This window comes from Mus musculus, chromosome 4 (genome assembly GCF_000001635.26).
Source record: "Mus musculus strain C57BL/6J chromosome 4, GRCm38.p6 C57BL/6J".
Classification (NCBI taxonomy): Eukaryota; Metazoa; Chordata; class Mammalia; order Rodentia; family Muridae; genus Mus; species Mus musculus.
This window is the reverse complement of record NC_000070.6, coordinates 102,489,726-102,506,520: the sequence shown is the minus strand read 5'-3', so window position 1 is coordinate 102,506,520 and position 16,795 is coordinate 102,489,726. Positions and strand designations below refer to the sequence as shown.

General features: G+C 44.5%; 1 protein-coding gene across 5 annotated transcripts in view; it reads right to left on the bottom strand.

Annotated features, from left to right (window-relative positions):
* Positions 1 to 16,795, bottom strand: part of Pde4b (phosphodiesterase 4B, cAMP specific) — a 519,944-nt gene that overhangs the window by 100,755 nt on the left and 402,394 nt on the right. For all 5 annotated transcript variants that reach the window (XM_006502855.4, NM_001177983.1, NM_019840.2 and 2 more), the window contains 3 exons: positions 8,863 to 8,899; positions 8,697 to 8,767; positions 479 to 528 (listed from right to left, as the gene is read on the bottom strand). In XM_006502855.4, coding sequence (XP_006502918.1) covers positions 479 to 528; positions 8,697 to 8,767; positions 8,863 to 8,899 — 158 coding nt within the window. The remainder of the gene's footprint in view (positions 1 to 478; positions 529 to 8,696; positions 8,768 to 8,862; positions 8,900 to 16,795) is intronic.

The following is a 16,795-nucleotide window of genomic DNA, read 5'->3' as shown; positions in this document are numbered from 1 at the left end:
ATGACATCCAAGAGAAACTCTTTGTGAGCTAGAAAGAACCTTTGGTTTCACACCTGGCTAGGATGCGGAGCAACTTGTAGCTAGAGCTGATGCTAAGAGGAAACCCTTTAATGTGCCTTGGGGACCTTGGGCTAATGTGGACACCCTGTGGGGGAATGTTTGAGGTTAGCACTCCAGGAGTTCACTGGGGGTTCAGCAAGCTAAGGTCAAGTTGCACTCTTGACATACATACAGCTGCCTCCTCTTCTGGATGCGGCAGGACCACACATTTAATTGTGAAGCCCTAGGCACACAGTGGGCACTTTGTTTCTAAGTATTTTTAGTTGGGCTTCACTTGGGGTGATGGGACACTGTTGAAAAAAGGTCACCAAGTGACTTGCTTCTGAGGGTTACAGTGTGCATATAAACGCTGTTATTCTAATAACAGTCTCGAATAATTGCTTCAGAATGTAGAGATGGATCTCTGGAGGAGGCCTACCTTGCAGGCTGACTCTGGAGACTGGAGCCTGACTAGCCGCTGGTGACCTCCTGTGGAGAAGCAGAAAAAGAGGCTGAGTATGCATTGAAAAGCACCCCCACCCTACCACAATCCCTGATGCCCCAGGAGATTTTCAGGGCTTAATGAGTTATCCAGTGACATAAGGCTATCACCGGAAGGCCGGCTCCTGTAATATGGGTAGACGATTGCAATTCTCTCATATCCAGATGGCCTGGAATTTCCCTCTGCACAGCATCAGGATGCAACAACTCCCCAGGAAGGAAGTTGTTTACCTCAGGTCCACTGCCAACCCCTCCACTTCAGGTTTTCTGATAGAGCCTCTCAGAAAAAAAAAAACAAAAAACAACAAACAAACAAACAAACAAAAAACCCACCACCACCACCACCAACAACAACAACAGCATCAAAACTGTTACTTAGGTCTCAATTCAGAAGTCAACATGAATCCCAGTTCTTGGAGGACAGAAGGCCACAGCCAGAGGAACACTTAGAGATGTGTCAGTTCAGGACCTACATTATCTGCACCTCAGGAAACCGAGATGTTTGAGAGGACAAATCATTTGATAAATACCACACCCAGCAACTAGCCCACAGCGATCCTGGTTTCTTCACTGGAGGCACTGGCTCTTCATGGAGAAATGAGGTGTTATTTTTCACCATCTCCTTACACCAAGAGGCAAACGAAACAAACCAACCAACCCGTATTCCACTAAGAGTGCAACGCCCCTTATTTGCATGTGTTTGTGCACATGTGTGCAGATGTGCTTGACCGTGTAGGTATGGGTGAAAGCAGGGGTCTCTCACTGAAGCTGGCAATTGTCTTTTCGGCTAGGTTCACTGGCCAGCAAGTCTCTGGAATCTGTCTCTGCCCCTCGGGGCTAAAGCTAGGAGAATGTGTTATCTCGTAGGCTTTTCATACTAGCTTTTCTCTCTTGTTTCCTGTCAGTCCCTAGTCCTTTGCTGGTCTCATCTTCCTTCTGGTGCTTGGCAGAATTTCTCCATCAGACTCTCGCAGATTCCCAGTGCATTGCTGGAGGCCCTCCCTGTGCAAGTATACAACAGTGACCTCTAACTTCAGAGTGCATCAGAGTCATCTACCAGACATATTAGAAGATTTTGCTCCAGCCTGCCTCTGGTCTTCTGATTTAGTAGACAAGAAGCAGCCCTGTCTCTGGGGTTTCAAAGCAGTGACCTGCAGTTACCCTTGCCTATGGGATCCCATGCAGTGACCCTCAGGGGAGAGAGAGATCTGTATTTCTAGCAAGCTCTCAGATGCTACCAACACTGGTGGTCTCAGATGCCCCTTCAGAAGCCCTGACAGTAGTCTGTGCCACTTTCCCACACAGGATGTTGTTGATGGTCAAGAAAGAGATGCAGGCCAGTAGTTATGAGTATAAGTGTCCTGACATGAGTGACGATATCCTAAAGACAGACACTTGTACCCATCCCTTTGACTATTAGACTGATGAGACAATGGACCCCAAGACATTAGGATTTTCCCCAGTGGAAAGAGAAAAAAAGATCCATGCAGTGCTGAGGACTCGTCAGACCTGGAGCTGAGATGGATAGATCAGTCATAGGCAGGACCATAGATAGCTTGAGCAGAACTCTTTAGTTATGGGCCCCTCTTGCCTTCTATTCAACCTAACATTCTGGTCCAGAGCCTGAAGATGGTCTTGTGTATGTGTGGGGGAGGAGGGTGCCACTGAGTTGCTTCCCAGTGCTGCTCTATTGAATAAATCTCCGTTTTCTGTTGTCTCTTTAATTGTTGTGTCGAGAATGTATAGCATGCTACTCAGCCAGGGCCCAGACTTTGAGTCTAACAAGCTCTGGTATCATAAGCAAGCATCAGCCTCACTCTGGGAGATATTTCATAAATACCTTTCCCACCTCTGAAGAGTTCGTTTTCATATGTCTGGTGCAGGGCCTAAGGATCTGCACTTTAAAGTCCTCTTTGGATCCCCATGCATAGGCAGGTCTGAGGGAGAGGCCAAATTCTAAATGATGGAGAAAAGCATGCAAGGCCATTGCTGAGGAAGGCTCTGCTTGCTGGGTGGCCACAATTGTGACTTCTCTCCAGATATTTCTTTCCCTGGGATAAGAGAACCTGTATGTAGTGCTTTTTGTGTAGCTGCAGGTCCATGGACAGGTTTCCATAGCTACCACCAGTGGCCCTACTGGGTGATGCTGAGCAATATTTTCTTTGGCATCTGATTCTCATGTGCGATGGAGTAGGGGAATCCTCATGCCAAGATTGCTGTTCTCTGTTGGACACCGTGCTTGACATTTCTCAGTTCCCTCCCGAGGGAGTGTTATCATTTAACTTTAGGGAGCAGGAGACTGGAGAAACCCGCTACAGCACACATGGTGGTTTCCAACTGGCAGGGAAATATTCAAAGCCAAGTCTTTCTGAATCCGAAGTGCTAAAACCTTTACTTTCATTATACCATCCACTGAATACTTCTGCACTAGTCCTGAGAGCTGGGGTTTTGTTTGTTTGTTGTTGTTGTTGTTTCAAGGAAATTGAAGGATTTCATTCCAAATTCTTCAGCCTGGCACACAAAGCCTTTTTAGCTTTCTGTCCTCACCGTCCATCTCTAGTTTATCACTAGACTTCCTCGGTGCCTGACAGTTCATCTCAGACCACAGACTGGCTGTGTGCTCTCATGCATTTCCTACTTCTCCCTTGCTGAACTCCAAAATTGTAATTAAAATATGAACGGTCTAATTAGGGTTTGATACATAACTCCCTAGATTAAAGGTAAACTTTATGTAGGCAAGGAAAGACTTGCTCACTACTGGGTCCCAGGATGTTATCTGAGAAAGCCTTCATATGCCAAATACACGGTAACACTCACTGAGTGTCATGTTAGATCAATAGATGCATGAAAATTTGATGGACACTTGCTCAGGCCCAGGTGGGTCTCTTCCTTTGCTTTGAACTCAGCCTGCTCCTTTCTTGCTGATGCTCAGGCCATCCTTTTGCTGGGGAAGCTCTCTGCACACTAAACATCATGCACCTTTGAAGATTACAAATCTTCTTCAAAAGGACACACATATTCCTAATCGAAAATTGCCCCTCTTCTCTCTAACCTCTCATGGTGCCTTGGTGCTCAGTCTTGGTTCATAGGCTGTCTATGTTGCATGCCATTTCTTATTGCTGGGACTTTGTGGATGTCTGTCTTGGGGGCTGACTCTCTTGTATAACTTGGGACTGTATTGAAACCATCTTGCACTTATGCTGGAATGAGTGGCCCTTGCCTGTGCTATGTAGTTTCCTACACTTACTCTACTGTTGTACTGTACCTCGTCTCCCACCTTCCTGTCTTTTCCCCTGGCACAGTTGTAAGGAATATAAGGGGAGACCGAGTCTCATTCCTTCCTAGTCGCACCCCTGTAGTCTGGCATCAGAGTGATGTGCACCTCACTGCATATCCAATGGGTTTACAGCACCTTTGAACTTTTCTCCTACATGGCTTCCGAGTTCCCCAGGAGGCTTTTGGAAAAGAAGATCTCAAACTAGGACCTCTTAAATGTTAGAAATACCTACTCTCTCAGTAGCTACTCATATTATCTAATTCTTTCTGCAGTTTCTTGTAAATTCTTTTGTCTTGGAAGTAATCTTGTGACATCTTAGCTTTTACTTAAAGTTGTTCATTCAGATAGGTATTCTTGTATGGGAGAAAAGGCAAGGGCCATGCTGACTTGGTTTATCACGTCTTCCTGATAAGTGGTCTAGAAAGGAGACTCAGTACACTTTAATGAGTAGATGGCTCCTGGAAACCACATTATTGTCGGTAAGTCATGGGGACTGCCAGCTGGAAAACTCATGGGCCCAAGGGAAAAGAAACAATACTGTTGTCTGGTTTCAAGCAGTCTCTAAATTATAAAAGAATGGTTGGAAGTTCATTACCTGGTTGCAAGATGTTGATAGGAACAGGGAAGGCTTGTGGCCACAGTAGTTAATGTTTTCAGCCTGAATCGTATAGTTTAAAGAGAACTGGGCTACAGCAGAAGCCAAGAATCTTAACCCCAATCCAGACTCTGGCACCTTCCAGGTGCGTAGCCCCTGGTAGCTCACCGAACCTCAGTTTCTTTCTCACTTGGGGCAAGCAGGCAATAACTACTATTTCCTGATGATTTACAGTGTGTGAGGTCCCGTGTGATGGGGCTCACATATATTCCCTCGCTTTCTCTGAGGGAATTTGGCTAGGTATTTTCCATATCTGAAGTGTTCAAGATTTTATGATTCTCAGCTAATTTAAATCCTATGCCAAAATATACAAATCTCTGAAAGACATTCCAGGTACACACTAAAGAAGATGGCTATTAATTTTCAAAGAATATGTACATTCTGATCAGATTATACCTCTGAAGAATTGTGAATGCAAAGACGATGTGATTCCTCTGTATGCCACTGATATGTCACACATATCAGTCATTGCTACTGGATGATGGAAGAGGCCATTTCGGGTACTGGGTGGTGAGTACTCTCAACAGTACCACCGGTCTTTTGGAAGCCATCAAGTACTTCAAGGAAATGTCTCTGATTAACAACCCCAAATGAAAGCTACAGTTTTCAAAATTAACTCCTGGGACAACGGAAGTGTAAGTTTTTATTTGCAGCCAAGAAATACAGTCCTGGTCCTTCATTTCATTAAGGTGGAAAGGAAACCACCTTAGCAGAAATTTTAAGATTTTTTTTTACCCTTTGGGTGGCAAAGCTCGGGCAGACAATGGACCGCTTTATGCAGAGCAAAGAGCCAAAAGATAAAAGAAACCGTAAGCTAAGAGAAGTATAGCTCTGGGTGGGAGTTCCTTTCACATAATAAACCACACTAGCCAGATGTCTCATGAAAACCACGCCAAGGACATAATTACTGCTTAAATGCTACATTCAAGACAGGGAGTGGTACCCTGGAACCCACGTTAAATATCCCAGAAAGCAACTTCTAAATTCCATGGATCTTACAGCTCCAATTGTTAACATAATGCATGTAGTGGGGAGGGGGAATGCTTTCTGTATGCCGTGTGCACCCCTGGTAGACAATCTTATCTTCACTTTCTTTTCTTATTTATTGGTGGGCACTGACCACCTAGCAGTAGAGTGGCCTGTATCAGTGGACTCTCAGCTCTCCAACCTACCCCTACCATATTGGTCCACTTGTGGCTTAAAACCAACACCACTCAGGTCTTAGCCAGAACCTCACAGAAGTGCTCTCTGCCCCTATTGGAGAAGTGCTAGAGGATCTGCCTTTCCTGAAGTTTTTGTCCTTTGAAGCTGATTATAGAGATATGTGAGATCATGCTGGAGATAGTAGCTCATACCTGTATTCCCAAGTACTTCAGAAGCCTACCCCACGTCTACTTGGATCTGTGTAACACATCAGTTTGGTCTCAAATATGGTTATACTAAAGAAGCTTGTGAAATCTATAATCTAGATTGCCATGAGATCAAGGCCAGCCCGAGCCACAAGGTGAGTTAGTGAGTTCCAGGTCATCTGGGGCTATAGAGGGAAACCCTATCTTGAAATAAGATAATCTAAAAGTCTAACAATACATGGCAAGACTAACTCTATAAAACACAGATATGGACTTGCAAGAAGATCAGCAGATGCCGAGGGCTAACTGCTGGAGACATACTCCCTTTTATAAATATGTCTTGTCTTGGACAAATGTGACACAAGGCGTCCTGGTTTGAGAGATGGTTCTCAGTGTGAGGGTGATCATGCCTCTAGGTACATTCTGTGCACGATATTTGTTTAGGGTCTTAAGATACCTGTTTCCCAGAGCTTTGTGTAATCCAGAACACACAGCGATGTGAAGACCCAATTTTTAAGGAAGCAGCTTCAATGTATCAATTATCAGGGTTAGGCTGTCTCTAATGCTACTGATAGAGGAGGAACAGCCACACCTATGCTAACAAATAGCATTGAAAATATCATGCCAGCCCCATGTCTACTTGGATCTGTGTAACACATCAGTTTGGTCTCAAATGTGGTTATACTAAAGAAGCTTGTGAAATCTACTCATCATTTCTTCCTTGTCCCACCTGTAACATTCTGACCTGGGGCTACATTCTTAAGGACACTGGCTTAGTTAATGTTTGCCTTTAGCTTCTCTGATTGTCCTCTGTTTCTTACATGGCTCCTACATAAACGTTTAAGCTGTCCAAGGACTTTTTCTGCACCCAGGGGGAGTGAACAGGTGCTCACTAGAAGCTGTGTGGTTGATCATAGTCAGGTCATTTAATCTCAGCCTTGACTCCTTATCTGTAAAGTGGAAGTAATAATATCTGTCACGACTATTGCTTGTGGAGGCCATTGCTGAGATAATTGATATGAAAACCCTTCTAGGTTCAGTAAGATGAATTATCAGTTATAATAGCTTACAGTTACTATGCTATATGCCAGTTGAGTGCTTTCTGAATATTAATTCACTTAATCCCCATACAACCTTATCTTACAGTTTAGGAAACCAAGATCCAGAAAAGATAATTAACTTGCCCACGTATATGATTTCCAAGCAGAATGATTCTAAGCAGATTCCAGAACTGAATGTGTGGCCAATATGAATAGTCCCAGAAACCAATTACCCGGAGAACAACACGCAATGGTAAGGAAATTCCTAATTTCCAGTAAAGACAGTGTGTTAGGTCATTAGCATGCCTTTGGGCCAAATAGAGATCACTCAGGTAGGCTTAGCAGGATCAGAAAAGCATATTGAAAAAGATGACACTCAACCTAAAAGATGTCAGAACATGGCTAATCTGACTGTGACAGGTATAAGAAGACAGTCTAGGCAGAAAGTGTAGAGGGGAATAGACAGAAAACTCCTGGGTCCCAGTTGCTCCAGCCCATGTGACAGAGATGTGATCTGACTGCTCACTGATTAATCACCGGCACTTCCTGTTAGCACATAAGCCACAAAGGAGCAGAGACCTTAGCTGTGTGGACCACTATGAGATCATCAGTGCTTGATATAAAGTGAATGGCCAGTAAGTATCTGTGCAATTAGGTACATGCAGGCATGGATGAATAGTATGTATGAAATAAATATTCAAGGGATGGATTATTAAGTGAATAAATAGGAAGCAAAGCTCCAAACCCAAGTTCCACATATTGGCTGGGTGTCCCTGAGTGTTGAAAGTTTCAGATTTGCTTTTTTGTTTATATCTCAGATTCTGGAATATCTTAATCTGCATGGTGAGAAATCTTAGGGAAGGGAATCAAGACTGAATAGAAAATTCATTTGTTTTATGTGCACATTCCATAAATAACCCAATGGCGATCTCATAGTGCAACTCTGTGCAAGCGATCACTCGAGGCCAGATGTGGATCTCTTCATTCTTGGCATCATATCAGAGTTCAAAAAGCCTGAATTTTGGATTTTTTTGATAGGGAATGCTCAACTATTTCTTTTTTTCTAAATATACTACAACCAATGTTCCATCATGTTAATTTAATCTGGGTGGTGAGGCATCTTAGCTACAATGTATAAGCATCTACTTTTCATCCCAAAGAGTGGTCCCCTGCAATGCCCTAGCCAAAGATGGGCATGATCACACAAATAGTGTGTAAGATAATGCTCTCTGGTGAGAGCCTGCAGAACAGTGGAGAGACCGGGATAGGAGAGATGCCACAGCAGTATGCAACTTCCTCTTGCAAGGAGACTTACTGCAGAACAAACCACAGGACAGTGAGAGGAGGATAATTGTCCAATTAGGCTCTACCTGCACTTCCTATTACCTGCCTCATCAGAATCTGGATGAAGTCAAACAAATGATGGATGGACCACTTAACAAAGACTGAATATAGATCCTGCTGTGGTAACTACTGACTGGAAAGCAAGAGAATCAAGCCTCAGATCCAATGTTTCTCTAACCCATGGTACATCCACAAGCTAGTTGCCAGATTCCTGACACTCAAGATTTCCTTCTCTAAACCAGAGGTTGAATGCATGGGTTTGCAAACCTCTCCTAACCTTTGCCAAGATCGTGGGTTCTATGACCCTCTGAGGCTATGATGATCTTTGAAACGCAAGAGAACTTCTTGGCCCTTAGACTGTATATTTCCAGATGGGTTGTGTGTTGTGACTCAGCTTATAGGGCTGGTCTCTAATGTTTGAGTCCAGTGTCCTTCAGCGTTCTGTGCTGTTGTGGGAGGGAACTAAAATTCTGCAGAACAACGAGGCTTACTTGTTCGGCGCTCCATGAAGGTTCGTCAGCAGGGTGAAGTTGTTTCTTACACTTCGCAAGCTGGCAAGAACCTGCAAGGAGAATGTTTCAGAATTGGTTAGGGTCAAAGGACTGTATTTAAAATCACACCAGTGATGAATTTCAGGCGAGCATGATCCCTACGTACCTGGGCAAAAGGAGTGACAATCAGGTCATCGCCGTGTCTGGTGAAAAGAGAGAAAGAAGCAGAAGAGATGAATATCAACTGCGACACACATGTTACACTAAGTTTATCAGTGTTAGTGACCTACTTGTTCTGGGAGAAAGGCAGGAGCCCATGAACCTGAAAGAGAAAAACACTACCCAGCTCGTGACTCCCAGCCTAACTGTGTGATTCTGTCTAAAAGCTTTGGCAAGTAAGCATGTGCCCTTGGGGCATGCGGTCCCACTAAATGGCAAGCCCAGATTCCTATAATTCATACTGACTTGTGGATTTGACTTGCCTGAGCCAGGAAACTCAAAGGGCTGCCCATAGGCACACTGTGCACTGGAAAAAATGGTATAACAGTCTGGATAAAGGGTAACATTGGATTTCCTGGCTTTTGTTGATTTGAACCACAGCTTTAATACCATTTAAATACAGATTTCTGTCTGGGAATTCCATTACTTTTTGTTTTTAATATAATCTTTTTTTCTTTTTCTTTTTAAAGTACCCAAGGAAAAAAATTTTAATGGGAATGTGCAGTCTGAGCCTCCTAAGCAGTAACAGTTGACACTCATCTGGTCCCAAAGACCTAATTACGCTCTACCTCCTGTTTCATCAGTCTGCGCTTGGGACCAGTGAAACTATGTTTGCAGCAACGCACTTTCCGTGCGCTGGCATCTGCTCCCTTAATCTGCTAAAGACTGCCTTCAGCAAGCTCTCAGCTGAAGGTTTGGGAAACCGCATTAGCCACCATCACCAAATTAGGTTAATTTGCTGGCACCCCGTGAATCAGCAACATGGAAGCTGATGGCAGTGAACTCCCCTCCCTGTCTGGCCTACCTCCTCTGTCCTCTACCATCACAGCAAAGGTGGCCCTTCCTTCATGGTCATGCGAGGGTACCCTGCAATAATTAAACACCTTCCGGGTACCAGGCACCATGCAACGTTGGGTTTCAGAGCGGAAGAGCACGAGTGTCCATGTCTACCCTTCTCTGATATGGGCTTTAGCAAAGTGCCTTGTTAGTGTGGCGGTCTCCACCCTCGTCTTTAGTCAGGCATTCTCTGAAACGCTTCGAAGGCCCAGTTTGAACAGTGATAAGAACCAGAAAGGGAACTGGCAAGCAGTAAGCATTCTTTATGTGATTGGCTGTTGTGTGTTGGCAAGCAGTAAGCATTCTTTATGTGATTGGCCGCTGTGTGCACTGGTACATTTACTATTGGCCGTGCAGCTGTGAGGCAAGCACATCGCAGGTGCTATCAAGTCAGTAGCCGCTACCTAGCACTTAGCTGGGCCTCTTTGCTCCCCAAGATCTGTGCTTTTGACACAATACTTGTGATTTTATGATGGCATATGATGACCCAGTTGGCAAAGCAAATTATGCAGAAGCCACAATCTTGCAAATAAAAACGTAATGAAGGAGATCGAAAAATGCACACAAACACAGAAAGAAATACACACAGTGGGTACTGAGTGGGAGCATGAATGAAATACTGAATACCAAAAGAGAGATTAACTCTAGATTAGTGGAAGTAAGAAGGGCTTGGCTGAGTCAGTAGTGTCTGAGATGGGCTTTTAGAGGCAGGGGTGTACTCGGTAAGAAGGCAGAGAGGATAGATGCTACTAATGAGAGAAATGGTTACGGCAGAGAGTTTCACATGGAAAAACAGTGAATAAAATCATTGGCGGCTATAGGAAAACATTTACTGTAGGCATGTGTAGAGAATAAGGTTGAAAGCCTATGATGTTGTGATTAACTTCACAGGACCAGGTAAGCCAGGGAGGGAGTTCAGTGAAGGGTGGGGGGGGGGGGGTGGTGGTGGTGAGATAGACAAGCCAAGAATGTGTTTTTTAAAAAATAAAATAAAAAACGTCGTGGTTGCTGAGGGGCAGGACTTCAGGGAGAGCCCTGGGAGCACCGCTGAGAGGGTTACTGGCAATGAGAAAGAGGAGATGCGGCCAAGAAGGGAACAGGAAATGATGCATTGAAGAGACGCCAGGGATCTTGTTAGAATTCAGCATTTGCTTGCATAAGGAAATAGTATTTTCAAAAAAAAAAAAAAAAAAGAGCATCTGAGAAAATAGTCATGAGAAAAACAAAAAAAAAAAGTGCAGAGGACTTGGGAATTTTCATGGGACCCATGGAGCTTTAGGGTACATGCTGAGTTTAAGGTGATCAGGGTCACCCAGGTGGCACTACGGACTAGGATGGTGGTGTTAACAAGGGATTGATACTACAGAGTTAGGCTTCGCCAAGGCGGGAGGGAGAGCTATGGTGGGGGGATGACTTTGTTCATGGCAGTATCTGTAGTTAAGGAGGCCAGAGGAGAGGCTCAGGGGTTTCAGAAAGGGACTAAAAGCAGAGAGAATAAAAATGGAGTCAGAAATGATTGTTAGAAATGGCATGTGGTAACTTGCACCCCAACTGCCTGCATTTTCATATGGCAAACGTCCAGATGGGTGAAAGATCTTCCTGTCCAGATTTTCGAGATAAAGCTGACATAGTTCATAATATGCAAGGGTGAGTTGGAGCCCAGGGAAATTGATTCAGAGTTATGCAGATCTTCAGTGACCCTGGATATCTGGTGTTTAATTACGGAATGGAAGTCAAGTCATTTAGGGAGACAGACAGTGCAACACACACTGAGCTGGGTGTCAAATCATCCAATAAGACACAGGCATATCAACTCACATGGAGCTGATGTGGGGCAAGTGATCTGGAGAGGGAGTATGACTATAGAAATTCACAATTAAAGAGGGTGCACAGCACAGCACAGCACAGCACAGCACAGCGCAGCTCAGCACAGCACACTACAGCACAGCACAGCACAGCACAGCGCAGCACAGCACAGCACAGCACAGCGCAGCACAGCCCAGCGTAGCCCAGCGCAGCCCAGCGCAGCCCAGCGCAGCCCACCGCAGCCCAGCACAGCCCAGCCCAGCACAGCACAGCACAGCACAGCACAGCACAGCACAGCACAGCACAGCACAGCACAGCACAGCACAGCACAGCTCAGTACAACACAGCACAGCTCAGTACAACACAGCACAACACAGCATAACATAGCATAGCCCAGCCCAGCCCAGCCCAGCCCAGCCCAGCCCAGCCCAGCCCAGCCCAGCCCAGCGCAGCGCAGCCCAGCGCAGCCCAGCGCAGCCCAGCGCAGCCCAGCACAGCACAGCACAGCTCAGCACAGCACAGCACAGCACAGCACAGCTCAGCACAGCTCAGTACAACACAGCACAACACAGCATAACACAGCATAGCCCAGCCCAGCCCAGCCCAGCCCAGCCCAGCCCAGCGCAGCGTAGCACAGCACAGCACAGCTCAGCACAGCACAGCACAGCACAGCACAGCACAGCACAGCACACACAGCACAGCGCAGTGCAGCGCAGCGCAGCACAGCACAGGGCAGCACAGCACAGCACACACAGCACACACAGCACAGCACAGCACAGCACAGCACAGCACAGCACAGCACAGCACAGCACAGCACAGCACAGCTCAGCACAGCACAGCACACACAGCACACACAGCACAGCACAGCACAGCACAGCACAGCACAGCACAGCACAGCTCAGCACAGCACAGCACAGCACAGCACAGCACAGCACAGCACAGCTCAGCGCAGCTCAGCACAGCTCAGTACAACACAGCACAACACAGCACAGCACAGCATCAGCAAAGCTTTCCCAGGGGACTTCCTTTTGGAGTTCTGACAGCAGGATATTCAGAAACTTTGCGGGGAGGGAGGAGGTATATTGGCAGATCACCTGCACTGGCTCTGTAAGATCGTTAGAGTGACTAACCTAATGCTGTAGGTCAAATAATAGCCAATAGAGATATAAGCAGATGTAGAGCAAGTATCAAGGAAGAAACTAAGTAAAATGAAACAAACAAACAAAAAATCTAGATTACAAAACTATTTTGAAATCATAATATGTTATTTTGTAAGTTAAGAATAGACTTCAATTGCAATAGAAAAATATTTGACTATGGAAACTGATTGATTGATTGATCGATTGACTGGTTGATTTCCCAGCTCACTGGAGAAAGCAGTTTAAGCATCTCAACAGCAAAGTGGAATTTTCAGAACTGTTACACAAGCACCCTCTAGTGACAGAATTGGAACATTACACCCTTACAAACTAACTTGAGGACTCCCAAGTATGGAATGACATCTTGCAATTGGATCTTGGAATTGAGTGTGTAGGTCATATCTTAACCATGAAATGGCTTTTTAAAATGCAATAAAAAATGCTGATTCTTACCACCATACTCTGAGTTTTAACTTACTCCCCATTTCTCTGTTTCATTACAATATGTGGAATTGTCTTGCACTAATAGTTGCCTTGAGCCTGTCTTCTACAGATTAGAACTGCAGTCATTGGAAGCACACCTACTGCCTCTGGCCAGTGTTGTCTTGTTTCTAAGATAGTATTATCATCCATGAGAGTTAAACAAGCTGTGTCTTAACTTCTTCATCTGCATACGGGGTTCTGTGAGCAATGAGGTAGCCCTCAGTAGTGGATCTTTATTATGGTAATTAGGCAGTTGCCTGCCTGTCTTCTGCCTCTTTAAGATTTGTATGACTGGCCCTATTGCAGTCTGTACAACTTATGTTTCTATTGTATAGTATAGTTACAAAATGCTTTCACGGACATTGCTGTGTGTAACAGACGGAAGAGCCTAATCGTTAATGAACGATGTTAATTCCAGATGCAGCATGCTGGCCCGGTGGAAAGCTTTTCTCTGCCTCATCCCACAAGCATCCACTAAGCCCTGTCAGGCAATTTGCAAATATTTATTAATTGCCCACCAAGCCTTCACTGCTGTCAGTCCATGCTCTTGAGATTATATGCACAGGAGGCCACAGTTGCCCCTAGCTGCTTGCTTAGTTAGGTTCTCTAGTGTTGTCTTTCTTTCTGAAGGTGTTAATGCTACTAACTCTCAAGCTCCTGAGATGGTTTGCAAACCAGACACCTCTTGATGGTCTCCCTACAGGATGTTTTGAAGCACTGCTCACCTGCAGCTCGCAAAACAGCTCATAGGCCTTTCACTACAAGGGGGCTGTTGCCTCACCGGCCTCAGCCCTCCCTCCACAGTCCTTCTAGCTAGAAAGCTAGGTAGAGCAGCCTTCTCCAGCCTACCCTCCAGCCTACCTAGTCTTTTTACTTCAGCCGAATCTCCTCCAATAGGCCGTTCACCCAGCCTAGCCAGGCTTTCTAAAGTGCTGTACAAGCCTCTCTAGTGTTGTCTTTCTTTCTGAAGGTGTTAATGCTACTAACTGACTTATATATCCTTTAGGTTTATGAAGGCACAGGAAGTGTCTTATTTATTCACAAAATGTTTATATTTAAGTACATACTCACTAAAAGAAAGAGTGAACATGTTAATAGCTGGAAGGTAGGCATATCATTGATAAATCTAGGGCCTTGTTTAGTTTAAATCCCATGTCTTTGGATTGGATTCCCATCTGAATTTCTGGGGTTCAAGCCTGGCTTCTTACTCCATGTCCCATGCTTTCATCCTTATCTGCATAAACAAAACAGAACAAAAACGTGCTCCTACCACACCGAGGCTGCGGAGACTAAATGAATGGACATATGTAAAGTACTTTAGCATATGGCATACATACCGGCAATGTTTCATCAGCGTATGGTTTTACTTACAGATAATTTAGACCATAAGGGAGACCCCACATCTTAACAGTCATGGCAATCAACTGAAACAGCTGTGGCTCTAACTTGAGTCTTTGATACCCCATTGTACTCTTTGCCCCTCCATCAATAAACAGGTCTTAAATTTAAGTGGCCTACCACTTTTACTTTTTATCCTGGATTTTAGGTGCTATTTCCCTCTAGAACATACATACGCCTTTGTACGTGGTAGCTTCTGAAAGGTCCCTGGTTGAGCCTTTGCACATGGGATGATCAGATGAAAAAAATACGGCTCCCCCCCCCCTTCCGCCCCCCTGTGGTTTTGCAGGTGGGCTTTGAATCTCATTGTGGAGAGAGCAAATTTCTGCCATAGTTTTCTGGAAGAAAAACCGCCCCTGCTAATTTCCAGTAATTTGTGTTTCCACTGAGAAACCTGTACCAAAATATGTGAAGGCATTTGTTTAGAAATGATTCCAGCCCAGGAATGGAGCAGAGCCCAACAGATCGCCACACTCAGGAACACAGCTGCACTGGCCTTAGGGGAGCCAAGAAAACTTAGTTCTCTCTTACTAGAAAGCATCGTTGCAATCTAGTCTTTGTTGCTAAAAGTTGAAGCCATTTTACATCCCCCATTCACATTTGTTTTGTTTTGTTTTGTTTTTTACTCATTCACCTACTCTCCCCTAACCGACAAGTAATTTCCGTATATTCTACTGAGCCAATCCATGTAAGTAACATTTCAAAGCCAACATTCTCCTAGTGCTCGGATTTAATGCGGCAGAATTATGCAGTTTTCCACTTTTTAAAATGAGTTTGTATTTGTAACTCCTCTGTACTAGATTGGAAGGGCTCCCGGGGAAAAGCCATTCTGTAGACATCCCAGCAGCCTTTGCATCAGGATACCTGGAGTTGCCATGACCCCTGTTCTTGGATCTATTGGCAGAGGCAGGAGCATTGGAAAAAGGAGGGGCTGTCCCTGTATTGATTTCAATTCTTCCTGTACAGGGATAATTAGGAGAAAAGGAGTTAAAGAGCCTCACTTCATGGGGCTGGAGAGATGGCTTAGCAGTTGAGAGCACTGGCTGCTTTTCCAGAGGACCTTGGTTTGATTCCCGTCACCTACAGGATGTCTTGTTCCAGGGATGCTATGCCCTCTTCTGGTCTCTGCAGACACTGAACATGTGTGGTATGTAGCTATACATCCAGGCAAATACCCATGCATATAAAATACAAATTTAAAATGTTGAAATACTTTAAAAACTAAAATAATTTATTTTAAAAATAAAGGATACAATGGAATTAGATAAAGGAAAATGTATATTCCTAAAATGGGATTTTTTTTAAAAAAAAGAATATCACTTTAGTTTAGATGCAAACACCAGTGTGAAACTGAATTTTCCAATGTGGCTCTGACACAGTATACTACCAGAAGAAACTGAATATTATTTAAACTCTACAGTCTCTCATATGGAGAAGAATAAATTCCTTAACTGGAAAACATAAAAGTTCTTGCAGTTATGTTGAAATATTTTCAAAACAAAACTTTTGGTACTCATTCTTCAGGAAGATTTTAATGTATCCTGATATCAATATTCTGAATAAGGACAGATATTAGCAGGTGTACTTTCCTGGGAAGGGACATGCTCTCCCTACTTTTAATAATCTTACATTTTTAAAAGATTTATTTATTATTATACATAAGTACACTGTCATATCTCATTACGGGTGGTTGTGAGCCACCTTGTAGTTGCTGGGATTTGAACTCAGGACCTTCGGAAGAGCAGTCAGTGCTCTTACCTGCTAAGCCATCTCCCCAGCCCAATCTTATCTTTAAAGAGGGAATTTGCTCAATGGAAAGAGTGCTTTCTCTGCAAATGAAGAAGTAGGTTTTAGTCCCCAGCATCAACATAAAAACTAGGCATGACTGAGTGTGTCTCTAACCCAAGCATTGATGGGTAGGCATGTGCAGATCCCCAGAGCTCACTAGCCAGCAAGGCTACCTCAAACTCTGACTGTCTCAAAGCAAAATGACAGAGAACAACAGTAAAGAAAGACTCCTGAATCCTGCTCTGGACTCCACATAGTCACCTGCCTGCTCATGTGCATATCACACACACACACACACACACACAAACACACACACACACACACACACACACAGAGTCACCCAGGTACCCATGTGCATAACATACACACACACACAGAGTCACCCACATACCCATGTGCATCACACACACACACACACACACACATGCA